The 27,754-nt window shown below is 43.4% G+C and overlaps 1 protein-coding gene and 1 long non-coding RNA gene across 5 annotated transcripts in view; one reads left to right on the forward strand and one right to left on the reverse strand.

Moving 5' to 3' along the window:
• Window positions 1–27,754, reverse strand: part of Kbtbd12 (kelch repeat and BTB domain containing 12) — a 77,676-nt gene that overhangs the window by 12,513 nt on the left and 37,409 nt on the right. For all 3 annotated transcript variants that reach the window (XM_034511306.2, XM_076940086.1, XM_076940087.1), the window contains exon 5: window positions 23,936–24,133. In XM_034511306.2, the coding sequence (XP_034367197.1) occupies window positions 23,936–24,133 (198 nt within the window). The remainder of the gene's footprint in view (window positions 1–23,935; window positions 24,134–27,754) is intronic.
• Window positions 14,768–19,999, forward strand: LOC143443478 (uncharacterized). Of its 2 annotated transcripts, none has more exons than XR_013112512.1 (3): window positions 14,768–16,158; window positions 19,376–19,484; window positions 19,810–19,999. It is a non-coding gene; the product is annotated as an uncharacterized LOC143443478 (long non-coding RNA). The 2 variants fall into 2 exon arrangements; XR_013112511.1 differs by lacking the exon at window positions 14,768–16,158 and adding an exon at window positions 16,173–16,601.

Below are 27,754 nucleotides of genomic sequence, written 5' to 3' on the forward strand. Positions count from 1 at the left end.
GAGAGAAAATCTAAATAGAGCAGAGATTATGGAAGGTGTGTACCTACCTGGAACACAACTGGATTTAGATTTCCACCCCTGAAGGGCAAACAGCGGGACAGAGATGGGAAAGAACTGTCAGAGAGGCTTCCTGATGCCACCTGGGATCTGGTGTGCCAGTAGGCAGCATTGTGATCATTAGGTAATACAGCAGCATGGGGGCAGGGCTAACCCAGCTACCAAGTAAAAGATGTCTGCTAAAATAGGCATGAGGGAAATGGCCTGATTCTTACATTTCTTTAAAAGTACTCCAGACAAAGCAAAAGAGAAGGAAAATAAAACTATAGTTAGGGCACAAATAATAAACGACAAGTTAGCTGACGTGATTATTGGAGGACAGACTCCCCCAACAGGGGGAGTCTTTTTGGAATAAGCATTCTGAAACCAGTGAGGTTTGAAGAGAGATGTCACCGTGACGCTGTACAGCGGAACGTCGTCAATACTAGGTCCAGTTTGTATTCTAATTTTATACTCTAAAATCACAAGGTAGAGTGGACACTCAGGCAAGAGTTTACAGGAGGGTGCATGGCAGTCAGCGGGTTGTTAAGGGCAACTACCCATGCTTCTGCTATCCCTTCAGGTCATTTTGTTCCAGGTAACAAGTGAAGCCACGCTTGACAAATAGACAGTCCAAGCTTTCAGTAAAGCACTAAATAAATCATTAAGTCATTAAGTAATAATCAGTCTTTTCTACCTTATCCTACTTCAAGATGATGTATTATTCAAGGCCAGCCTGGTCAATTTAGTGGGACCCTGTCTCCAAATAAAAAGTTAAGGGGAAAAAAGAAAATTGGTCATATAGCTTAGTGGTAGAGCAACTGCCTGGCATGCAGGAGGCCCTTGGTTCAATCCCCAGTACAGAAAAGAAGAATTAATATGACTTTGACAGAATTTATATGCTATAATTTTAGATCAAATAGGGAAGGGTTTACAGCGTAGCAGCGACCCTAATTAGAAGCTAATTAGATGTATTTCTCAATCTTGGGAGCAGGGGAGGCTTTATTACCATTTGAAATCCCAGTGACTATACTAGCCTCATGGAAAGCAGGAAATCATGTCGAACTTCTGACCTCAAATCAAGAACTTTCAAAAGTGTGACAGAGTCATTTGCGCCAAGCTGAAAACTTTCTGAGAGTTCCTCTGGTGTTCTCTGTAGTTCCTCCTCTGTCCTCTGACCCGGGTGCTGAATCCAGTTTCGTGTCACTGTCTTTTCACTTATGCCTTCAAACGTCTCTTCTGCCTGCTCTACCACCATTTACAAGATTCCTGGGATGGGTCTGTACTACATAGGCTGCCATTTCAAAGTTGGATACTGTTTCAATTCAGGACTTGCTTGGAATGTTCCCAGCTGAGGGCTGGAGACAGCTCAGCAGTTAAGAGGGTATGAATACTGGTCTTGCAGAGGACACAAGTTCAGTTCCTAGCACCAAGTTGGTGGCTCACAACAGCTTGTTACTTCAGCTACAGAGATGTGGTACCCTCTTCCAGCCTGTATGGGTATCGAATCCACACATGAACACACACAGACATGCACAAACACAAACTTGAAAATAAAATAAAATAATTTGAAAAGCTGATAGCCAGGCATGGTGGCTCACCACTGAGTTGTAACGATGAGCATACTGGTATTTGTCTATCCTTTGATAATAGATTTTAAAAAATTATTTATTGTGTGTATGTGTGTAAGTAGTTGACTGTCCCCCATCCCCCTAATTTTTGGGTTACAGGGATTGTACTCAGGTTGTCAGTCTTGGTGACAAGGGCATGTTTCATCAGACCCTGAGTCATTTAACTAGCTTTTAAATTTTTAGCATTGTGGACAGGTGTACAGTTTCTATAACTACGGCTGTGTCACCTTCTGAGTGGCAGAAAGGATGCCTGGCCCTACCCTAGGGCTGTGGGGAATTCACTTGCCCATCTTTCTCATGCTGTATTTAAAAACCACATGTGTGTTGCCATTGTTCCCAGGAGTCTGTTATTTCACAGACAGGATAAACTCACTGTATTAATCATAAATGGAAGCTGATAGACGACAGGCTCTCCCTAAGAAAGGGGATGCACTGTCACATGCTCTCTGTGTGGCCCCTTGTTGTTACCATCCCCACCAGGTTGTTGTGGCAGCTTGGTTCATCCTCTTGGTGTCACTCTTGGTACTTTTCTAAGCTTGGGGCTTGGAGATCCAGGAAAGGGGCTGGCATTTGAGTTGACCTACTTAGGATGAAATATCGTCATGCTAGCAAGGAAAAGGCACAGGAGGCTGAACCCCATGTCAGTTCTTTTCAATCCAGGTACTCCCCCAAAAATAGATGCGCCACATGCAGCAGCACCATATTCCCCAAAGGAGTCAGGCCGGCCTGAGCAGCACGTCTCCAGCAGCCAGTGGTCCGAGAATACTGTCTCCTAGGAAAATAGGCTCAGCTATACCAGGCAGTAAATGGAATGTGGGCATGAGGTTTGAGGTAAATAAGGGATACATCCCATGCTCCTTAGGGCATGCTCTGTGCTGTGGAAGGTACCTCAGTGAAAACATCAGGGACCATTTTCATCTAGGTTTTACTCTCCAATGCTCTTGGAAAAGTGGGAAGAATGTTTGGGGAGACCATACACTGTTTTCCACTGATTATCAGCGAAATGCTAACTTGCTGGGTTTTATTATAAGAATAGTATTACTATTTAATTTTTTTTTTTTTGCTCTGGCCCCCACTCACTCTGGGTCCACTAATTTATTAGATTTATTTTTTATTTTAAATTCTCTCTGTTTCTCTTTCTCTGTCTCTCTGTCTCTCTGTGTCTGTGTTTCTCTCTCTCTCTCTCTCTCTCTCTCTCTCTCTCTCTCTCTCTCTCTCTCTCTCTCTCTCTCTGTCTCTCTGTCTCTCTCTGGTGTGTACAGTGCCCACAGAGGCAGGAAGAGGATATCCTCTGGAGTGATAAGCAATTGTGAGCTGCCTCACTTGGGTACTAGAAACTGAACTCAAGTCCTCCGGAAGAGCAGTACACACTAGTGAGTTCTGAGCCATGCCGGCCGGCCCTACAGAAATGGTATTGAGGCATTTCCCACTGGCTTCTGTAAGATGAACCTTGTCTCTGCTCTGCTGATTTCCTCCTTATTCAGTTTCTGTTCTGTGTTGCTGTTGTCATCGATGTGACAGAACACCTGACAAGAAGCATCTTAAGGAGGAAGGATTTTTTTCTGAGCTCAGGGTGTGAGGGAACACAGTTCATCATGCTTATGGCTTCATGGTGGTGGGAGTGGAGGCTTGCTCTGATCATGTATAGGTAGACCAAGAAACAGACTGGAAGCAGGATGGGCCATAAACTGAAAGTCTACTCGTCTACTCCCCAGAGACCCTCTTCCTCCAATTAGACCAGTGGTTCTCAACTTGTGGGTGGAGACCTTTTTTGGGGGACAAACAGTCCTTTCACAGGGGTTACCTAAGACCATTGGAAATATCAGATATTTACACTATGATTCATAACAGTAGTAAAATTACAGTTATGAAATATCAATGAAAATAATTTTATGGTTGGGGGGTCACCGCAACATGAATAACTGCATTAAAGGGTCGCAGAGTTAGGAAGGCTGAGAACTGCTGCTTTAGACCCTCCTACCTAAAAGTGACATAGCCTCCTGAAACAGTGCCAGCTGCTGGGGACCACGTCTTCACACATATGAGCCTGAGGGAGCAATTCACACCAAAACCATAACACAGGTTTATTTCAATTTCCACCTCACTGTGTGGTGTGCTCTGTGTTCTTCCCTGCAAGTGAACGTCTATGAAGAGGGGAGTGAGCCACCTACTGCCTGTGATGCTCTGGCCTACTGACGTGTGAATCAACAGCGAAGAGTCCAGCCTACTCTAGCTTGTTCCCAGTCAGGGCTGTAACCTGCTCTTATGGTGGTAAGTGGATTGTCTGTCGATGAAAGCAACAGATTAACCAAACCCTGACTCAGGAAGGAGAGGGAGGGACTCTGTGATGCTGTGACCAGCAGGTGACAGCCTGTCCCCAAGGATAAAAGAGCAGCAAGTGCTCTGCAGGCAGAGTGGGAAGGAGCAGGTCTTCATGATCCCACAGGGCGTGCAAGATGGGATCACACAGACAGGAGTGTGTGGCAGCATTCTTGCCTGGACCACACATTTAATTAGTTAAGGATTTCATCAAATTGAAAGAATGCACCTGTACAGTTATTTTTGATCAAGGGACAATTAGCATTCCACAGATGGACTGTCAACCAATTCCTACCTTTTCTAAGTTTATTTGTAAGCGTATCTGTAGTCCTGGCTGGCCTGAAACTTGCTATGTAGACCAGACTGGCCTTGAACTCACAGTGATCCACCTGCCTCTGCCTCCCAATGCTGTGATGAAAGGCGTACAGCACAATGTCCAGTTAGGACTGTTTCTATAAAGTCACACAGAAGCAAAACAGTAGCAAAACAGGCTCTGGAGGGATGGCTCAGCAGTACTCTTCCAGAGGTTCTGGGTTTGGTTCCTAGCACCCACATAGCAGCTTGCAGCTGTCTGTAGCTCCAGTTCAGTTGGTGCGTTCTGCGCTGTGGAGTGCTACTCCCCGGTAGAGTTTACCACGACTTGTTTCTCTGTCCATCTCCTTAAGGACCTTTTAGTTGCTCAGTTTTAGAAATTATAACTTGAAAGATCCCCATGGACAAGTTTTTCTATTATAATTCATCTCCTCTCTTGGGCAATCACTGACACATACACTAGGCTACAGGGTGAGTATATTGCTTTTTCCCAGAGTGGCTGTTTTGCTTGGCATTCTCACCAGGAATGCATTTAACACTCTCATGAGGTCAAGACCTAATTATCAAATAATGTCTTAAAATATTTAGCCTTTCAGATAGTTTGTAGTGTAGTATCTCATAGTGACCTTAATTCACATTTCCCTAAGGAATTAGAGTTGACCATCTTATTTCAGATTTTGTGTCTACTTTGGTGAAGAGTCTGCAAGTCTTGTGCCCTCTTACTTATTATTTGGTGTTTTGTTTCCTGATTTCTTGGGTGGGAGTTGGCTTTCTCTTACCTATCAAACTCGAGTTGTTAGGCTTGGGGCAATGCCACTGAGGTACCCAACATTAATTCTAAACACCATCTTGAAGTGAAAACTTCTGGCTTCTTTGGAGACTCAGTTGTCTTATGTGATGTTTTTCTGAAAGCTGTCTTACAAGAGGATGTTTTACTGAAGTAGACACTTGAGAGGATGTGTGATGTTTGGAAAGAGTACAAGTAGAACCCAACAGACAGTGAACGGCTCTTGTATCTGTTCACCTTGCAATATTTCACTGGTCTTTACGGATCTTCTCTTGTGACGTCATAGAGAGAAACCCTCCAAAGAACTCATGGTATTCTGGTGGCTTCTTGCTGCTTCCACAGACTTGTGCTGATTAAGTTCAGTGGAGCCTGAAGGTTTCTTCTGAATCAAGCCACTGCTACTGATGCACACTTGGTGTTTGCCAAGTGGACTGGACTGCTGCTACTGATTTGTGTTTGATGTTTTGAACTGGACTGCCAATATCCTGACAATGAAGACTGATATCACCCAAAGGACTACTTCTAAACAGGTCTACACCCCCTTGTCCTGTTAACCATCTTTCTCCCCTAACTTTTGTTGGTGGGCTAGAGGGGAGGTTGAAGCATTTAAGAACCCTTATTAAAGTAGGTTTTGAAAAAAAAATCTAAGCCTACACCATTCTTACTTCACTCAATTGCATTCTTATTAAAGAATTGTGGTATATGCCTTTAATCCCAGGACATGAATGGCAGAGAAGGATCTCTGTAAGTTCAAGGCTAGCTTGGTCTAATAGCTACGTCTACACAGTCATATCCTGTCTCGAAGCAAAACAAAGCAAATTGAGATAATTTGCCACGTTTCTTTGGGTCTATTCATAGATGTTTGATTATTTTCTGTTTTTGTTTGGTTGATTTGGTTTTTAACCCATTTTCATGTCCCCTTGTCACCTGACCCCACCGTGTTCAGGCAAGCTTTATACAGAACTTTCAAGTTATAGGATGAACACCTAGCCTTATTGTTTTGGTTTGAAGACAGTTCTCACTCTTCCAGCTCCTGTTGCTTCCCATAGAAATTGGAGAATAAACTAGTCTATGTGCACAAGAAGCCTGAACAGGATTTTGATTAGAAGTGAATTGAGTCTTTAGGTCAATTTGGGAGGAATCAACAATTTTACCTTAATAAGGTCTTCCAACTCATAAAACTGGAAGCTCATTTGTTTAGCTCTTCCCAGATACAAATCATCAAGCTGTTTTGTTAGATTTATGGCCATAGGACCGTCTCTTCAGCACTGCCATCTGCCTCGCCCCATGTGTTTGGTACAGAGCCTCATGAAGTCCAGGGTTTCAAACTTTCTGTGTAGCTTGAGGATGATGGTGAACCTAGACTTCACCACCTCCGTCTCCCAAGTGCAGCAGTGATCCCTGGTCTGGTTCACCTTCTGACTTTTGGTTTTCTGCGTGCTTGTTTGTTTATTTGTTTTTTTAGAGACATGGTTTCTCTGTGTAGCCCTGGTGTCCTGGAACTTACAGAGATCCACCAGCCTCTGCCGCCTGAGTGCTTGGATGGAAGTTGTGAGCCACCATGTCTGGCTCATCCTTTGACTTTTAAGCACCTATGCAGTTACGTTTACATTCAGTTTCTTTTCTTGCTTTGAGGCAGGGTCTCACCTGTAGCCCAGGCTAGCTTTAGACACACAATCCTCTGTCTCAGCCTCAGGGTGCTGAGGTTACAGGTGTCCTCCATCACACCCAGAATCAATCTGACTTGTAGACAGCATATAGTTAGATGCAGTTTATTTAGTCTTGACAATCTTTGTTTTTTAGTTAATTTAATTAGACCACAGACAAGAGAATAACCAGAAATATATGTAAGTAAGTAGATGCATTTTCTAGTAAATTTTGTTTATAAAACAGTGAACTAGATCTACCAGGGTTGGGCTACAGTTTCCAAATCCCTGGTTTTGACTATTATTTTTTGCTGTAATTTTTATGTACTTGACTTTAGGTCTAATTCATTTAAATTTTCTTTTTTTACTTTTCTCTATCTTTGTTTTTCAACTGTGTGAATATTTTCAATTTCCACTTCTAAGTCATCTTGAAGTTTAAAATACCATGTCTGTGCATAGTTTTTTGGTCGTACTTTAGTAGCTGCTGTGAGGTTCATCATACATGCTGTTCTGGACACAGTTGGCCATTCTGAATAAACACATTGCCACTTTAAGTAGAGGCCAGGAATCCTTTTACCATGCAAGTTCCCTCCCTTCTCACAGAGAGGGAGATGGGAATATTTTAAACTATTTTACTTTAAATTATTGAAACGGAGACAAATACAAATAGCCCACTACATGTGCCCAGATATTTACTGTCTATGTGTCTCTTCATTGACCCCCGAGGTTCCTGGCTTCTCAGCCACATTCCCCTACAATTTTGGGGCTGGAACCAGGGCCTTGCCATATCAGGTGGTGCCCCGTCCTCCAGGTTTCTCTGCAGCATCATATTTAGGAACTTTTCTTTCAAGGACAGGTCTGTGACGACGACAAGTTCTGTTCCTTCATGTAGGGAGTAGCTTGGCTTTGCCCTGATTCCTAAGCAGCGTCTCTGTTGCCTACAGTTTTCAGATATTTACTTTTCTTTAGTCCTTTGGGAATCTTTTTCTATCCTTGGCTTAAGAAATCTGTCCATCTTGGTATCTGTTATCTCACACATTTTCTGTTGCCTTTCTCTTGCTTCTTTCAAGATTTTTCTTTGCCCTTTGTGTTCAGAAGTTTGGTTATGTGTTGGGTGTGACCCCCATCACAGTCCTTCATAGCTCACAGGCTTTGAAAACAGTCAGCTCTCCTGAGTTCACCTTCAAGTTCCTCTGCATATCCACTTCGAAGGAGCATGCTCCATTCTAAGCAGTTAGCAGCTTCCTTATTTGGCTTTAAGTTAAGTCTTTCAGGGTTGCAGCTAATAACAGCTTATCACCTAGTTGCATTTAGTAAAAAATATTTTAAACGAATGAAACCCAACAGGCATCATCCAACCTATTAATTCTCAATCCCAAGAACATATTACAAAATTTTAAAGTCTTTTTAGAGGTGGTGAGATTGGTCAGTGGGTAAAGGTACTTGCCACCAAGCCTAATAACTTGAGTTTCATCCTTAGGGCCTGCATGGTTAAAGAGAGAACTGATTCCTGCACATTGTCCTCTGACATCTGTGTAACACACACCCATACCCACCCCCCCACCCCCCACCCCCCACCCCCCACAGCAAACAAATATAAACATTTAAAAACTTAATCTTTAAATCTTTAAAGATCTTTAAAACAATATGTCAATGCTCTGCCTCTGTATCAAATACTATATTTTAATTTGACAGGCCAGTTTACTATTTAGAAAGCAGGCTTTGGGGCCAAACTCTGTATGTGACTCTGAATTCCAAACTCAACATTTACCCTTGGTGTGACCACCCGTGCATCAGTTTCTGCATGTATAAGAGTGATACCAGTATCTCCCTTGAAGGCTGTTGTGAGGATAAATGAACTTGTGCACAGTGCCCACCACTGCTGTAGGCTCAGTCAACACCAGCATCAGTCTTACACTGCACCTGAGAGTCGGGGAACCCATGAGGTACTTCCCAGTGCATTTTCTGCCTGTTGATTTGGGTCTGTCCTCAGCAGCTGTCATAATGCCACCACTGCCACCACCAAGCTTGGGCTAGGCTGTGCTGGAGGGGACAGATGGATATAAAAAGAGTTCTGATGGGCAGATAGGGGAATCAGGAAGCCTTTCTATTTCCCCTTGAATGAAGGAAGGAAAGAAGGAAGGAAGGAAGGAAGGAAGGAAGGAAGGAAGGGAAGAAAGAAAGAAGAAAGGAAGGAAAAAAGGAAGGAAAGAAGGAAGGAAGGAAGGAAGGAAGGAAGGAAGGAAGGAAGGAAGGAAGGATGTGGAGGGAATGAAACTGAGGTGGGAACACTGCTGGGTTCCTAGGAAGCTGAGGCTGAGGGTACAGATACCCTGCTGAACTGAAAGCAGAGCATCTCAGGCTCAGGATCAGGATGAAGTCTAGGTAGCCAGGGATGGGCTGAAATGGAGAGGTGGCAGGTCCTGCTCCCTGGCATGTCTGCAGAGTTTCCCGGCAGGAGGGAGTAGCTGCAGGTTGCACATAAGTGCCTGAGCTGTAGTAGGCATGACCAATCCTGCACAAGAAAACCTTGCAGAACTGAATTCCGTGTCTTTTAAGAGCTCTAAGTGTTTACAAAGATGCCCACAGTTCAAGCCCATGAGCTCCCTTGAAGAGCAGGGTTCTTGGGTACCAATCATGAGCAAAGGAATCACCAGTAATTCCTAAAGGTGACAGCATTGTCATCTCTCCAGTATTCTGATAGCTGGAATGGGTGTCGGCCACTAGGTGTCGTCTTCCACTAAAGTCTTCATTTCTGGGACGTTCTTTCTGCCTCTTCCCAATGCAAAGTGATGGTTTATTTGGGGGCTCATGATGTTGTGAAAATAGATGGCGGGGCGCCACACAAACTTTGTGGATATGCAACAAACCCCCATTTTTTCACATATATGGGGTGAACATCATGTGAATTACATGCACTAATGCTGCTTTTAAAGGAAAAAGTAACAACTATCATTCTCCCTGCTTCGGTGTTCTGCTTTGGGGCTTGATACTAAAGAAGAGCTGAGCTAAAGTATCCATAGGGAGACAGTGATGGTCAGTTCCTCTTCTTCCTTCCTTTGACTCCTGACCCCCCTACAAACCCTTCTGCCTTTCCTGAGTATTTCCCATGAGGGTAGTCATGGGTCAGATGATCTCAGAGTAATGCTTTTATGATTCACTTATGTTAGGGTACACATCTTCACCCTTCTTTATTGCGGAGTGCTTTTCTGCTGTGTGAGTACAGAACTTTTTATCCATTCCCCGGTTGTTAAGCACATGAGTTGTTTTCACCTCGGGACTGTTACAACACCACAGTGTGGACGCTCCTCTATGGGCTTGTGTATATAGATGGAGCTCGAGTCCCTTATGCGTGTCCTAGGGGTGAACTGCTAGGTCACATGGGTCACTGAAGGTTAAGCCCTTTGAGGAAGTACAGGCTGTGTTCCACTGTGGCTTTACATGTAAGCCCTGACCATCGATGCACAATGACTCTGACTTCGCAGCTCTTCCTCATCAACACGTGTGATTATCTAGCTTTTTGTGACTGCTACTCTAGTGGGGATAAAGTGTGGCCTCACTGTGATTTGATGATGTCCAGCACTTGACCATTGGTTTATACTCATAGGAGAAATGTCATTTTGCTGTCTCCCACCCTGAGCTGCGGACCGATCCCAGGGCCTTGTGCTTGTTAGGCAATGCTCTACCACTGAGCTAAATCCCCAACCCCCACTGGAGAAATGTTTATTTGGATTCTTTGTCAATTAAAAAGCTGGTGATTCCCTCCCTACGCAAAGAACTACAGGCAACTGAGGAATGCTGGGAGTGGGAAAAACAGTCTCTCCCAGGGAAGAGCACACCAGCTGGACAGCCCTGAAAAGATACACACACATAATATTATACAGGCAGATCAGGTTGTAGTTATGCATATAGGTAAGGTATGTGAGAGGGTTTGGTGGGAGAAAAGGGATGGGGAATTGATGCAATTATATTATAACCTCAAAAATAAATAATTTTTAAAAGTTAGTGATCTTTTTGTTATTGACTTAGAAGATTTATTTCTGCCGTCTAGACATGTTTCTTATTTGTCAGGTATATGATTTGCAATTTTTCTCTCATCTGTCAGATGTCTTTTTAAACAATGCTTTTAGAATGGCTTGCCTGTTCACTGTGTAATCCAAAGCCACAGAAATGTCCACATTTCCTTCTAAGACTTTGTAGTTTTTTATTTACAGGTTTTTATCCTTCGAGCCCATCTTTGTACATGGTGTGAGATTCTCTCTTTTGCCTGTGGCTATCCAACCGTTCCTGTACAATTTGATGGTGAAAGATTCTTTCCCAATTAAGCTATCTGAGAAGCTTTGTAGAGAACCAAGTGACTATAATAGAAAAAGGTCACTTCTGACCACTCAGGGATCTCCCACTGGGCCATTCCTGTGATTTGCTGGCACCCCACAGTCTGCACTGTCATGGCTTTGAAGTGAGTATTTGGTTCTTATTATAGAGGTCTCTCGCATCTCCATATACATTTTCTCTTACAATTTTTCATATATTTTGGGCATGCTTCCCCCCCACTCTTTTCAGATTCTCTCTCCATCTCCGTAACCAACAAAGTTTATGTTCTCTATCTTTAGAAAAAAACCCACAAAAATGAAAATCAAAACAAACAAACAAAAAAAACCCAGCAAGACCAAAAAAAAAAAAAAAAAAAGCCAAAACAAAACAAAAAGCCCACAAAAAACCCGATGGAGTTCTTCATCATGGGTTGGTCAGCTCCATTTAAAATTTAAATCATTTTATTAAACTGACTACCTGTTAGTATTTTGGATATTTTATTAATTTTTATTTTACGTATGGGTGTTTTGTCTATGTGTGTGTTTATGCACCATGTATACAGTAATCTCCGAGACTGGAGCTATAGACACATGGTGCTGGGAGCCCAGTCTGGGTCCTCTGCAGGAGCAGCAAAGTTTTCCATTACTGATCCATCTCGCCAGCCCTGTGCTGTTAGTATTAAGTAATTTGCGCTTTTCAGTGTACAAGTTCTGTGCTGTTTATGTTAAATTTTCTTTAAGTTTTTCTTTTTTCTTTTCTTTCTTTCTTTCTTTCTTTCTTTCTTTCTTTCTTTCTTCTTCTTCTTCTTCTTCTTCTTCTTCTTCTTCTTCTTCTTCTTCTTCTTCTTCTTCTTTCTTTTTTTTTCTTTTGGTTTTTCAAGACAGGGTTTCTCTTTGTAGCCCTGGCTGTCCTGGAACTCACCTGTAGACCAGGCTGGCCTCAAACTCAGAAATCTGCCTGCCTCTGCCTCCCAAGTACTGTGATTAAAGGCATGCACCACCACTGCCAGGCTATTTTATTTGTTTTAATGGAATGTTTTCTCAATTTTAACGTTTGAATTGTTTGATATAAGGGCATAGACATATGATTTTCTGTACATCAATTTTCCATCTTGCAACCTTGCTGAGCCTGTTTCTTAGTACTAATAAGTTAAAAAACCTTTTCAGAATTTTCTAAGTACAAGATCACATTATAGATAATTAATTATTACTGTATAATCTGGCTGCTTGTGTTTTCTTTTTCTTTTCTAATTGCCTGGAACAGAATCTACAGCTCAGTGCTGAACAGAAGTGGCAACAATGTAATTCTTGTCTTGTTCCTGAGTCTAAAGGCAAAGTTTTTAGTTTTTCACCAGTGAGTATGATGTTAGCTGCAGATTTTCCACAGATGTGTGTTGGTGGTTCAGTAACTTTGCTTGTGTCTTAGTTAGGGTTTCCATTGCTGTGAAGAAACACCATGATCAAGGCAACTCTTATAAAGGACAATATTTAATTGGGTCTGGCTTACAGGTTCAGAGGTTCAGTCCATTATCATCAAGGCAGGAAGCATGGCAGCGTCCAGCCAAGCATGGTGCAGGAGGAGCTGAGAGTTCTACATCTTGTTCCAAAGGCTCCTAGGAGAAGACTGTCTTCCAGGATGCTAGAAGGAGGGTCTCCAAGCCCACCCCCACAGTGATACAACAAGGACACACCTCCTAATAGTGCCATTCCCTGGCCAAACATATCAAACCACCACACTAAGTGGGAGCTGAATTTTATTGTCCTTTATTTTTATCTGTTATGATTATCCTGCTTTTGTCCTTTGTTTTATTTAAGAGGAGTGTTATATAAATGAGTTGTTAGACAATTAGTCACTGTGCCTGTCTGGGAGAATCTGGCTTGGTCATGGTGTGTAACTTTTTTTTTCTTTTTTCTCCCATCCCACCCAATGAGTAACTCTTTCTGAATGTTTCTGGATACAGTTTGCTAGTATTTTGTACAGGAGTTTTACATTTTCAATTTGGGGCTTTTTTGGTGTGTCTATATATGTATATGTGCTGTATGTATGGGTAAATGTATACATGAATGCATATATGGAAGCCGGAGTTAACAGCAACTGTCCTCAAGCCCTCAACGGCTCTACACCTTACTTAGTTTCTTAAGTTTTACTTTTTTTTATTTAAAAATATTAATTGTATGGGTGTTTTGCCTGCTACATTTTTGTATATCATGTGTGTGTGTGTGTGTGTGTGTGTGTGTGTGTGTGTGTGTGTAGTGTCCATTAAAGGGTGTCAGATCCCCTGACACTGGAGCTGCAGGTGGTTGTGAACTGCCATGTGGGTGCTGGGAACAAACCTCGGTCCTCTGGAGGAACAGCCAGTGCTCACAGGAACTGCTGAGCCATTTCTCCAGCTCCATTTATTTATTTATTTATTTATTTATTTATTTATTCATTTATAGATTTATTTATTTATTTTATGCATATGAATACACTGTAGCTGTCTTCAGACACACCAGAAGAGGGCATCAGACCCCATTATAGGTGGTTGTTAGCTACCATGTGGTTGCTGGGAATTGAACCCAGGACCTCTGGAAGAGCAGTCAGTGCGCTCAACCTCTGAGCCATCTTAATGATATGTCTGCATGTGTGTCTCTGTGTGGGTATGTGTACATGAATGCAGGTGCTTGTGGAAGCCAGAAGAGGATATCAGATCTTCTGGAGCTGTGGTTACAGGCAGCTGTGAGCAGCCTGATGTGGGTGCTGGGAAACACGTTTTGGTCTTTTACAAGAGCAGTACACGCCTTTAACCCTGGTGCAGCTCTGCAGCCACAACCCATCTTATTCTCTGAGACAGCATTGCTTTCTGAACACATTGATTCAGCTAGACTGGCTGAGCAGTGAGTCCTGGATTCTCCCTCACACTGGGATTGCAGAAGTGTATCTGGCCTCTTACACAGGTCCTGAGGGATCAAACCCAGGACCCCATGCTCACATGGCAAGTACTTCACTGGTTGTGCCATCTCCCTGGCCTCTGAGCTCTGATTTTTCTTTGCTTGCTTTCTTTCTTTCTTTCTTTCTTTCTTTCTTTCTTTCTTTCTTTTTTTTTTTGAAATGGAATAACATTGACTTCACAGAATAAGTTGAGAATTGTCTCCTCATTTATGTTTTGTGAGAATGTGTGAAAGACTGGTGTTTTAAGCTCTGGCCTTGATATGTGCTGGCTTCCTCAGCTCATGTTAGGTGGAGAAGAAAGCCTGCTGGAGAGAGTCAGGACTCTGTGAAAGCTCTGGGTTTTTGTAGTCTGTTTGCTGCAGATTCATGGGTGCTGATGAAGACAGTGGACTCCTGAGCAGCAGATGAAGGACAGTATCCTTTGCTGCTGCTGCTGAGTTAGCATCTTGAATTCCAGCTATCTGAGCTCCTAATCTCACAGGGCAACCTGAAGAGTGCCAGCTAACACCTCTGAGTACTAGAGAGAAATCCTGGGCTTAGGAATCAAAAGACTTTCATGAAAAGGCCAGTAAGTACATCTGCCCTTTGTTATGGCACCAGGTAAGATGTCTTCTAAGATCACTTAGTATACAAAACTGCTTATAAAAACGATCCAGAACAAAGGCAGCCAGCATCTCGGCCCAGAAGACACGAGAACCCCATGAGACTCCCCAGAGACTGGCCTCAGGCAGACTCCTTAGTGCGATCCTGCCATTCCTCTTCATTCACACTTGATTTGCATATTGTAAACTTTGTTCTAGCTTTCCTAGTTTCATATTCACATGGTGCAAAGAGTCTGATGACTTCGCCCCTGTAATTCCTTGAAGAAGCTGTCCCTACCCACTGCTCTTCTTCCTACTCGGCTGTTTCTCCAGGCACTGGTTCCAGCCCTATAAATAACATTTTTATAACACTTCATTCTTGATTTCTCAGATGAAGGCGGCTGTGCTTTAGATACTGCTCGAGTTTGTTCTCCGAAGATTCATGTGCAAGAAACTTGGTCTCCAGAGCAGTGGTGCTGGGAAGTGGGGAGCTTTTGAGAAGTGAGGCTTTGTAGGAGGTGAACAGATCGTGGGATTGCTTTCTTCAGAAGGGGTAGATACGGCTCTCATAGGCCTCTAACTAGTACCCCAGAATACTTGACTGCAGCCTAGTAGTTCGTCCCCCATAACAACAGCTTCCAGGAAGCAGAGGCAGGGTCTCTGAAAATTTAAGGCCAGCCTGGCCCATGTAGTGACTTCCAGGCCGATTCAGGATACATAGTGAGCCTTTGTCTCGCAAAACAAGCATAGGAGTAAGCATAGCGCCTGAGTTACTTTGGGTTTCTGTGTTGCCAGGTGACTTCCTTCTGCATGCACTGCCACCAGGACACCATCCACCACTCAGTGACCCCGTCAAGGAACTCTCTGATACCAATGGTTGGAGGTTTCTTGAGCATGGACTTCTAGCCTCCGAAACTGTGAGCTAAAAAGCTTTTCTTATAGGCACCTAGCTTTAGGTATTTTGTGTTAGCCACAGAAAAAACAATAACAGGGCATTGTGGTACCTAGCTTTGTCGCTCATCCTTAGCATACCTGCCTACTTTCTGCTGTCTCATTTTTACAGGACAATCAAGGCACAGTATTGGTTATATATAAATATAGCTCAATATTTACGTCTTATGTCATCATGGCCGAGCCAAAGTTAAACGGTAAGCCTCACTTGCCCAAGGACAGATAAATTCCTGGAATGTTGGGTGCTGTGGTTCTTGGGAAATAACAAGCCACATGGTTTTGCTCCCCTAAAATTTGTTTGTGGATGTGGGTGGGAGGGATGTAGGCAGGAAATATGTCAAGATGTATGCTCCTTCCTCATTGGACCTGATAGGAAATTCTGCAGCCGTGAGGTTTTGCCTTTTTAAGCCTCTGCAAAACGTGACTCCTGACCATTTTCTGGGAACCAAGAGATGGACCTGGTCAGAGGCAATTGTATTGGCCAATATTTAATTAAAGATTGCTTCAAATTTGGCTCAAAATTCTGGAACTGGTCTTTCTCATGTGATCTTCAAGATCAACATTTGGAGGCCTCACTGAGATAAAAAAATTTTTTTTCACCCAAACTCTGCTGAAGCTTGGATCTTTACTCTGAGACCCTCAAGAGGCTGGTAAGCCACCTCAGAGGTATACCACCTTGGGATAGCTAACCCAGCTGACCCAAGGCTCCAGGGAAGTGCTTTTCTTTTTGCAAATTGCTGAGGTGAATGGCTATGCTTGAAAGGAAATAGAAGTTCTTCTGGAGGCCTCCTTTTGGAAGGACATAGAAACCATTTTAACTTCTTTCTGCTTGGTTTCTGGATTCTGGTTCTGGAGCATCCCAATCTGGGAATGGGGAAGGATCTGATAAGGTCTATTCAGGACAAAGGGAGACATCCCCCAGCTGGTTATTTTTAGGAAATACAGCCAGCTTTTTTTTTTTTTTTTTTTTTTTTCTGATTTATCTTTGAGCCCTGAGGATGCCCTGGTGATGTGGAGGTGGGGAGTGGGAATCAGAGGCCTAGCACCTGGGTGTCTGTCAGCAGGGTTCCAATGCCTAGGCTGCACTACACAGGTAAGAACACTAGGGACCAAACCTAGAGTTAGGAGAGGCCCAGTGTGGGATATCAGGCAGCCCAGGGGTTGTTCAAGGGACAGCTGAAACTGCCTATTTGTTAAATTCTCTTGGTCAGACTGGTGAAATTTATGTAGAATGCCAACTGTTAATGTCATTGCCTTATGTTTTCTGTTGTCATTTTGGCTCTTTGTCTTGTCTTATGTCTGTACCTGTCTTTTGTCTTTATGCATTCTGCCTTGGGGCAGCTGAATGGACAAATGACAAGACTGATGAGCTGGGTAGCTTTGAGCTGCTTTGGAGAGGTCACTCCAGATATGGTAGAGCTTTTGAGGTCTGGGGTTTGATGGCATCAGTATATGGTGGGTCTATGTCAGGTGATGCAGAGTGCAATGCCCAGGGCCAGGCTCAGGGCTCAGTGAGCAGCTTTGAAGAAGTCTGTGGCTGGCCCTGCTGCAGCTACCCCGATGAGGCACTGGCTATGACAGATACCAGAGCAGCTCTCCCTTACAATTACAACACTAAGGGAGGACGGGAAAGTTTTATGTGTCTGTTTTAGGTATATGGATGGGGCTGTGTTTTCTGATGTGTCTGTAAGTTTTGTTGCAAACATGGAGCTGAGGCAGAATAACATCAAGCTCAGTTGAATAACTGAGCTTACTGCGTCCTGTGCTTCCTGGTTATATTGCACTGCTTCTGCTGCCACCAGCTGCCGGCAAAGCAGACACGGTAGACCGTGTCTGCTTTGCCGGCTTGGGCTCAGAAAGCATCTCTAAGCTTTCTGGTCACTGAGTTAGTTCAACAAGAAATCAAATTTTTTTATGTGGATAATATTAAAGTTGTTTTATGTTGTTCTACCTTATTAAAAAGCTGGTTCTGAAAGTGGGTTATGGCTCTCCCTTTCTCAGACCCAGACATGCTTTTAAAGTCTCTGTGTTTAAGGTCAAGAGCTGTGGCAGGGAGAAGAGAGCAAAGCAGAACAGCTAAAGGCATTATTGGTTTCACTTAATTGCCTGAGACTATTATATGAACTTTCTATATCTCAAGATTTATAAGTTTATTGGATGTGGTTAAAAATTAGTAATATCTGTAACAAAAAAGTTAGCTCAAAACTCATAACAAGGGGTTGATAGTTTAAAAATCTATGTACAGGTAATCTTAAAGGAACTATTAGGCATGATTCCATTTAGGGATATAAGCAATACACGGGGCCTGCTGCCATCTTTAGGCAGCCAAGTGGCTGGCAGCCATCTTTGCTAGGGTAGGAGAAGTAGGATATCATGTGACTTTAACATCATCTTTTAAAAAAGTAACCACGTAATGTGTGGCCCAATCAAGAAAGAAATAACAGGTCTCCAAGATATTTTAGATTACGATGGATTTTTTTTTTTTTAATAATTCCTGTGTTGAAAACGAAGTTTATGAAATATAGATTTAAAAACATTGTTTAATAAGGTATTAAAACAGCATTTCCATGTGTTCATATACAAAAATGTATGTTGCTAGCAGCCAAATTTTGTAACATAAAAGTCAACGAGGTGTTATTGGTTTTAAAGACATGAAGGGGCCATAGAGCTGGCTGAGAACTAGAAGGCAAGCTATTTATGGTGCTGAGGGCGGGGCCAGAGAGGTGACCCAAGACCAAAGGGCTTCAAATGAACATTGAATTGTTTACACTCTTGAGAGCTTGGTTTTGCCTTGTACAGATTGTGGTTTTACCCTGCATCGTCCCTCTTGAAGTAAAAAGGGTACTTTATTTTCGATATTGTGGGAGCACACAGTTGAAAGATTTTAAACTTCTTAAAAGAAAAAATGTGAAGTTTCACAGAAAATTTAAATAAAAAAAACTGGATATTTTTAAGAAACAGTTTTTAAAATATTTAAATTTATAAGCCTATGGAATATTTTATATGTATAAGATATTTTATTATGGACATCTTTATTAATATGTAGTCTTGATTAGTAGATAAATAAAAAAGTTAAAAACTAGGGCCATAGCTATGAGGACCAAGTGCTAAACACCAGAAACTGGGATATTCTTATCTTATGATGCAACAAGACAATGACCTGAGCAGTCTCTCCTTACCCAAGGTCTATTCAGGATAGCAGAGACCGATTTAAGAATGAATGTATAACCTCCTAGTCTTTACTAACTTTGTTAAGCTGTAGCTATTTTGATAAACTGAGTCATATAGGAAACTGATATTCTGCAATGGTGTACTATGTAAGGGGCAGGAATATGAAACTGCATGGACTGTATTCATGATTTAAGAACTGTATTTTGAAACTAGAAAAGCTTTAATTTAGAAATTGTTATTTTTTTATTATAAACTGTTAAAGATGACTAAGCTTTAATATGTCCAGAACTATCCTTGTAGTCAATCTAAGTAATAATTTGATTAAATTACAGAAATAAATCTTATTTAGCCACCTGTATATGTTTTCAAGGTTAAGCCTAAAGCAAGCAACTAAAAAACGAGCAAGGTTTATTTAGGTCAGATATACTTAAATTCATAAGAGATCTGCTGAATATGGCATTTAAAATGTTTAATGAAAAACTTAGCAGGACAGAGACCCCAACTCTTAGTAGTGACCCCAAGGTCTCCAACAAGATGATTGGACACAATGACAACTCTATCTGGATTGTGGTAACACTAATCACTTGACAACACTGCCTTGCCTGCAGCCAGGACCCAAACCATAGACAAACAGGATAGGAAAGAGCTGATTGCTTAGACAAAGTAAGGTCAGTCTTCCATGTTCCTCCTACAAAGGAAAGCCTCTCATCTTCTGGGTCCGGTGGCCGAAGACTGATGTTGCCCTGGTACCTCTGCCTTCAAAGCGAAGCCATGGAGACCACGGGAGCCTGAGAATACTGTGTAGGTAATGGACTAGTCTCTGTCATTTTCACTGATACATAGGCTGTTTGGATCACACTTTCTCCTACAATGTAGACTTCTTAGATCTGATGGCATTGATGGCTCGACTGGCTTTGTCAACATCAGGCAGCTGCTCCTTCCACCAAGGCTGCAGTCACTTTGTTAGCTCATTTCACGTATAAAATTAGGTCTAGTTTCCACCCCCCCCCCCCCCGATCTACTAGGTCTCTCGTTACTCCTACCCTCCCCCAACTAGCAGGACCATGAGCCTGAAAGTTCCAAATGTAAGATTTTCTTTTAAGATCCTAAACTTTATCTTTTGTTCCCAGCCCATATCTGTCTCAGCAGATTTCCACTTGGCTGACAGACACCATCCAGGAATCAGCTACAGAATGTAAACTGCTGAGCTCTGAACTTGCTGAAAGCCGATGCGAACCGGTCCAGCCGATGTGATTGCTCCCTGTCTCTTCAGCTGGGTCAGCTCATCAGATGCAGTTGATGAACACACCATTGCCTGATTCCCCTGACAGTTTCTGACTATTTCAGCCTTCCTGGGCCCTGGCAACAATGCCCTAGTTTTGGCCAGAAGTAGTTGCAGAAGAGAATACGTCACCCCTTGTCCCCATCAGGCTGAAATGCTGTCAAAAGGAAACTTCCTGAAATGGGGAACAAAATAGCTACCTATAGTGTCAATTGGCACACCAAGAAAGTGGGCCCAGATTTACCACTGGAGAGATTCATTAACTAAGATAGTTCTACAATATGATGGGACACTTGGTCTGCTTTATGCAGAACAAGGAGGTATTATATGACCTTCAGAGAAAATTACTGTTTCTATACAAACCATTCAAGATTATAATCTGGATGTACTAAAAAAAAACCCTCAACAACAACAACAAGAACAACACCACACTTTGGAAAGGCTCCTTCCTGATAGTAACTCTGATGTCAGCCATCACAGAGCCTCTGAACCTTCTGTTTCTGCTAATCACTGTTGGCTCTTACATCACTGATGCCTTAACTAAATGACAATTACTATCTGGGTACCATTAAGCTGGTAGTTATTAGATCCCAATATAAACAGGAACCAATCAGAGAGTCAAGGATTTAACTCAGGATACTACTCAAGGGGGGACATTAAAGTTAAATGGTTAGCCTCACTTGCCCAAGGACAGATAAATTCCTGGAATGTTGGGCTCTATGGTTCTGGGGAAATAACAAGCCACATGGTTTTGCTCCCCTAAACAAGTTTTTTGAACCAAATGTCCTTGATTGGATGTGGGTGGGAAATACATCAACATGTATGCTTCTTCCTGATTGGACCTGACGGGAAATTCGGCAGCTGTGAGGTTTTGCCTTTTTAAACCTCTGCAAGATATGACTCATGACCATTTCCTGGGAACCTAGAGATGGACCTAGTTAGAGTCCATCATTCCTGGCCAGTATTTAATTAAAGTTTGCTTCAAATTTGGTTTAACATTGTGGAACTGGCCTTTCTCCCGTGATTTTCAGGATTAATCAGCCACAGGAGCAACTCATAGTGATTTCTATGATGTTAGGCTTTTTAGCTTTCACTACCCGTTTCTCAATGTCTAAAGCACTTACAAACATAGTGAGTTAGGGGAAGGGGAGATTTCTCAGCAGCTAGGAACAAATGCTGCTCTTGCAGAGGGACCAGAGTTCAGATGCTAGCACGCATGTTGGATCCTGCCCTCTCGCCCGCAGCCCAGGGCTAGCTGCATTTGGTACAGCTGCTGCGCAGCTCTGCGCACACCAGCTGTTTTTCCAGGGTCTCCTCCATCCTCTCAGGGGTTCCCTCTTTATTTCTACAGTGTTTAATCCTTTTTCTGAGTTCTACTGTTTTGTGGTTTACACATTCAGTTTTGCTGAAACATCTTGATTTTTAAAGAGGGCACAGAAGAGCCACTCTGACGCACTGCACTTCAGGAGAACACCTTGGCCTTGGCCCAGCAGGGTCCGACTGCGTTCGTGGAAAATAGTTTTCTGCAGAGCATCTGAAGACATTTGCTTCACTTTTCCTTGGCTTCCAACATCATAGCTCTGAACGATGATTCTTGGTACTTTGGATAAAACCCTCCCTCCCTCAGAGCGTTTTAGGACCCTTGGTTTGTCTCTAACACAGTCTCTCACAGTGATGTGCTTTGACTTGATCTGTTTGTATCTGCTTCCTGGGGCATTAGCTTCCTTCAGGCTAGAGACTTCAGTTCTGGGGGTTTTATCATCTCTGTGGACGACACATCCTGTCCACTTTCTCTGTTCTGTTTGTTGGGGTCCTGCTATGCCAAGACTGGGCCTCCTGGACTTCATTTCTCTTCCTCTGATTTTACAATTGTTTCTTTACTCTGCTTTCTTGGAAGTTTCCTCAACTATCTTTGCTGACATTACCAGTGTAGATTCAATTTCTGGTCTTAATTTCCAGGAAATCTCTCCACTCTCATCCCCATTCCTTCAGCACAGCATTGACCTGCATCTCTCCAGCTGCAGCTTCTCCTGGCATAGTCCCTGCTCTTCCGGCTGCTCTGCCTTGTATGATTCCTTCAAGTGCCAATCCCCAGGACCCACATAAACAACCAGCTCCCAAAAGTCACCCTTGGACCTCTACTCAAGCCATGGAACCCACACAGACTGCACACACTAAATAAAATGCAATAAAACATTTAAAGGCCTTTTGGGAAAGTTCTCTAAAGGACAAATGGAGAACAAGTGAAGGTCCTGTGATTACGTGGACCTTGCAGCACACAGTAGGGAAACAATAAGGCAGCATAGCCTGAGCACACGTTACCCAGTTCTAATAATGACCACAAAGGATGCTGGCTCCTCCTTCTATTAAAAAATCTGCTGGAGGGCTGCAGACATGGCTCAGTGGTTTCGAGCACTTGCTTCTCTTTTAGAGAAACTGAGTTCAGTTCCCAGCACTCAGGTTGGGTGGCTCACAACTGACTATAAATCCAGCTCCCAGGGATCTGACACCCTTTTCTGGCTCCCAAGGTCACCTGCACTCATGTGGCATACACACGTACTTAAAATCAAATCTGCTATAGTAGAGAAGACCTCAGACAGTGCATTATTTTCACCTGCAAATGCTTACATATAACTTCTAATTGACAAGAATATTCTTTTTATTTTGATTTATATAAAATACAATATCCCTAAAATAACTCATTAAAATCATCTAACACCTGGTCCCTATTTAGATTTCCCAGACTATCTGCAAAAAACTTTCTCATAAAAGCTTTGAATAAAAAACAAAACTTCCTTCATTTGACTCATGCCTCATATAATTTCTAAGTTTCTTGTTGTTTGTTTGTGCTTGCATGCATGAGTGCATGCATACATAGGTGTCAACTCTGTGTCAGAGTTGTTCCCCAGGTACCTTATGCCTTCTGGGAGAGAATCCCTTACGGTCTTTGCCAAGCAGGCTAGGCTAATTGGCCAGGGAACTCTAGTGATCTGCCTGTATTTGCCTCCCATCTCACAAGCACTGAAATGACAAGAATGCTCCACCATGTTTCCAGCTTTTTACATGGCTTCTGGGGGACTGAAGTCAGGTCCCCATGTTTGCAAGGCAAAAATAGTTTACCAACAGAGCCAACTCCCTAGCCCACTACATCTCTTCTAATCCACAAAGAAAGCCCCATTCTCTAAATTAGTTACCTAAAACTGAATGCTTACAAAACGAAGGCAAATCTAATTTCTTTCAAAATTCAAAAATCTAAGTGCTCTGGGGCATGCATCTCACAGGTATATATTGGCCTAACACTTCACTTGGTGAGGTCAGAATCAGCTAGTCAGTCTACTATGAAGGTATTCTTCTGCTTTATTTACTGATACAGCCAATGAGGCTTTAGAGACATTGGCCTCTAGATCCATCTATGTTTAAAAGCCTCCCTGTGCCATGCTGCAGAATGCAATGATGGTGTTGGATGTGTGCATTCAGTAATAAGTACATATACTAAGTATCATCTTAGAAATCCTTTCAAGCAATTTACTTCCCTTGATGGTAGCGGGCAGCGTCAGGGTCTTCTGTTAGCTAAAAGCCTAACACCCAACACTTCCGGTCATCCCTCTGCTCCCATGTCCCTTCTGTTCAGAAATGTTTCTTTTAGTCCTACTAAAGGAATTTGCTCTCCTCTTCTACTTCTTTTCTCTCCATCCTCACCTAGATGCATTATAAACTTCATCCCACAGAATCCTCACCATCTCATAGAGGTGAAGCCCCAGAGGATTTAGGGAACTGCTCCAGGCCACTAGGCTCTGAAAGCCAGACTCTTGCCAGTGCCTCACTACTCTGGAAAGCAAACACTGATCATCATATCAGGTAATGGAAGTAAAAGTCAACGCCAAGAGGTCCATGATATATGCATGCATGTGTCTGTCTATCTATCTATCTATCTATCTATCTATCTATCTATCTATCTATTGCTAGGCCAGTACCTGCTCCATGAAATCCGCCACAGACATAGAGTTTTCCATCCACGGCACCTGCATTGGTGGAATTTGTTCGCAGTGAGAGGAGGGGACTTGGCATAGGTGGTCCTTCCCTCCAGAAGTCCCCATCGGGATTGTAGATCTCCACCACATCAAGGCATTTCCGAACTTGTCCCTTGTCTCGGCCCACACAGCCAATTCCACCTAAGAGAGTGAAGCACAGAAAAGTGTTTGGGAGCAGAAGTCTCACAGTGGACATATTCCTCTTCTGGCGATGTGGGCTGCACTGGCTTTCTGGCCTTGACTTTTCTTTGTCGCCTATTTCAAAGACAAGTTTAATGTCACTGTGATGCCGTATTTCCTGATACTGCTTAGGCAAGATTTATTCCACACGGACCCTGCAAAGTTGGTTCACACAGTGAGCATTTCCTTTCCGGTAAGAATATTGACTGAATGACTCAGGCACCTGCTTCATTGTGAGCAGTGAGCTCACTCATGCAGCTGTCAAGGGCTCTCTTTTCCGTGACTCATCACTGCAAGCAGGCTTCTCGTCTTCACTTGCATGCATACTTTTCCATGTGAAAAGAAGGACTCTTTGGTAAATTTCAGGTTTGGGATTAAAGGGAGACTAGAAAGGCTGGAAGGTGAAATGTGCCATCCCTTCCTTACTGCAAACCATGCTTTATTCAGCAGATGCTCACTAACTCCTCATTGGTGGCAAGATGGTGGTGACAAGTGGTTTAAAAATATTAGCAAGACCTTTGCTCCTGCTCTCTAGAAATTAATGAAGTGAAGGCGGACATGGTGGTACATGCTTTTAATCCCAGCACTGGGGAGGTAGAGGCAGGCATGATCTCTGTGAGTTCAAGGCTAGCCTAATTGACATAGCAAGTTCCAGGTCAGCCAGGGCTACATCATGAAACACTGTCTCCAAACAAGTTAACAGAGTGGAAAGGGGCTGTACATGTAAATAAATAGAAAGAAAAGAAGGCATCTCATGGGCTACTTCAGATGGAAACAGGGAGTGAATAAAATATAACAGAATTAGGACTTTTAAGTCCAATTGTAAATGATTTTTCAGCCTGCTGTGATCAGAAACACCAGTCTGGATGTGATTTGTTTTTTATTCTCTTCTGCAATAGTGATTTGAATAAGATGCACCTGATAGTTTTGAGTTTTTGAACACTTGGTCCCCAGTTGGTGGTGCAGTTGCAGAAGGCTTAGGGGGTGTGGTCTTGCTGGAGGAAGCATGCCACTGAGGACTGGGCTATCACTGGGGGCAGGCTTTGAGAGTTTAAGGGCTTGTACCATTCCCACTTTGCTCTCAGCTTCTTGTTTGTAGTTCAAGGTGTGAGCTGCTAGCTTGCTGCTCCACTTGCCTTGCCATTGTGCTGCCAAACTTTCCGTCCATGGTAATGGACTCTTACCTCTCTGGAATGGTAAGCCAAAATAAGCCCTTCCTTCAATAAGTACAGTGCTTTGATCACAGTGTTTTATCATGAAAATAGAAAATTAACTAAAACACCTCCCAAGCCCCAAGACAAAAGGTTTTAAATGTGAGGGTCATGGTTCCTGACCTACAGGGCAGCTCCTGAGACTGAGGCAGATTCCCTGGAAGAAGGGACACTCTTGTATTTGCAATAGTTCTCATTGTTATCCCATTCCATTCAGACCCACTGCTAATCTTTGTATGCCAAGGAGGGATTGTAGAGTGTTGGTCTTGGCTATACCAGTCCCCTGAGAGTGTGGAGCTATGAGAGGCAGCTGGATACCTAGTCCAGCAGGCTTTGAAACCCGGAGACCCTCAGGAGTTTGGCCTTGCCCCTGGGTCCCTGATTCCTTTCACATAGCTACAGCCCCTCACAGAGAGGTCTGTGGCAATCGGTCATGTAAGACGACGATTCTACTAGCCCCTCCATATTAATGAGATACCTAAAGACCAGAGGGGTGTAGCCAATTAAGCATCCCTTTCCAGACCCTCCTCCTTGCAAAAAGTATTTAACCTCAGGCCCGCCCTGAAAATACCGGAGTATAGTTTCATCTACTTTCCGCCATGACAATAAATATCTTAAGATCATAGCCTATGACCTTGGATTATCTCTTTTCTTTGGGGCCCTCCATGGGGAACTGTAGAGAAGGTTTTCAACTACTGAGTCGTTGTCTGATCTCCCGCCGATGATCCCTCTATGCTTCCAACCATGGAGGCCACCAACTCAAGTGAGCTAGCCTAGCCAGCCATGACCCAGCCATGCGAGTCGCAGTGACCAAGAATCTCATCCCCACCGGGTGCAGCCAGAGCTTCTCCCCATCCCTCCTGCAGCTGCGGGTGATCTAGCCCATACGCCCCCTGCCCCCGTTTCGGTCCTTCCGTGGCACCTCAGCAGCGCCTGAGAACCACTCAGTTCCAGGGCACCTTTTGGCTTGGGGACCCCCAACTCAAGAGCTCCGGCTCCTGAGGGACCTCAGACTGTGTTCTGTCACCTCCAGAGCAGAGTCCCGTGGCTTCACACAGCCCTACATCCGTCTGGTGCTGGCGTGGAGTGAACACAGTCAAATTCCCATGCCTCTGCCTCTCTTAGCCTCAGCCCTAGCCCCTTGGGGACTGCAGATGCGGGACCCACAATTCAACCCAACAACGGACCCAACATGAGAGGATGGTCCTGGAAGGACCACTACATACGTGGGATGATACTGTTTATCATCCGCAGGGAATACTGTTTACCACATATAGAAAACTAAGAAGTACTTATGGCCTTTATTATAGACTCCACTTGTTGAGAAGTTGCTTGGTCTCCCCACTTTTCTTTTTCACTGACACTTAGACTCTGCCCTTCACTGAATTAGTCAGGCAGATCTTCATGGTCACCTGCTTCATGGTCTCCTTCTCTGATCCCATCTTCAGCTCCTCCCACAGATCCTCCCACACCGTGTGTCTGGAATGAATGAATGAGTATGAAATGGCCCTTCCCCATTCTTTCCCTGACACTCCTCCTTCCCTGTATTCCCTGTCCGCCCAGCTCTGGGTCTTGTAAACTCATGAAGGGCAAAGACTCTTGATTGAGTCTGCCATACACTACTTAATGTATTTATAGGAGGGGCAATGGGAGCTGCATGCTTCATCACGAATGGGTCATAAGCCAGGTTTTGAAGGCAAGAAAAGATTGGAGGGGTTCCCCCCACCTTTTTACTGATGTTACTTGACCAATTCTTTCGGCATAAACCTAGAGACTGAGGAATCAATGCAGGATGCACTTGGCTGCCTTCTCTCTTATCTGCCTTGAGAAGTAATTTAGTCTACTTTGAAGCTGAGTCTGAACTGCTGTGTTTTGGAGCAAGGGTCACATTGGCCTCAGCACAGCTCTTATGCTCATGTGCTGGCCCACTTTCAGTGTGGCTCTGTGGTACTGGGGCACTTTTTAACCTTAGGGAAAACGGAACTTGCCAAGAAGTCATGTAGAAGAGGGTTTGTATGTGGCAGCAGGACCCTGCAAGGTAAGATGGCGAGTCTCTCTTCTGAGAGGAAGGAGAGAGGTTTTAGGGCTGGCTTATGTTGCAACCAGGTTAGACCAGGTTATGAAGCAAAAAGTCTAGACAGAAGTCAGTAGGAGTCAGGCTGGTGCGGCAGAGTGCTAGCATCTTAATTCTAAGTCAGAAGTCCCACATTAAGTTCCCTCAGAGAGGTTGCTCCAGTGTGACAGAAGCAGAGTGGTTATCAGTCTTGACTGTCTGAGATAATGAGAGTTCTTGTCACCTTTGTGCTGCTACCAAGTGTATTTAATTACTACATTTGAAACTAACCTTGTGAAATGTGCACCTTCTCATTGG

This window comes from Arvicanthis niloticus, chromosome 9 (genome assembly GCF_011762505.2).
Source record: "Arvicanthis niloticus isolate mArvNil1 chromosome 9, mArvNil1.pat.X, whole genome shotgun sequence".
Classification (NCBI taxonomy): Eukaryota; Metazoa; Chordata; class Mammalia; order Rodentia; family Muridae; genus Arvicanthis; species Arvicanthis niloticus.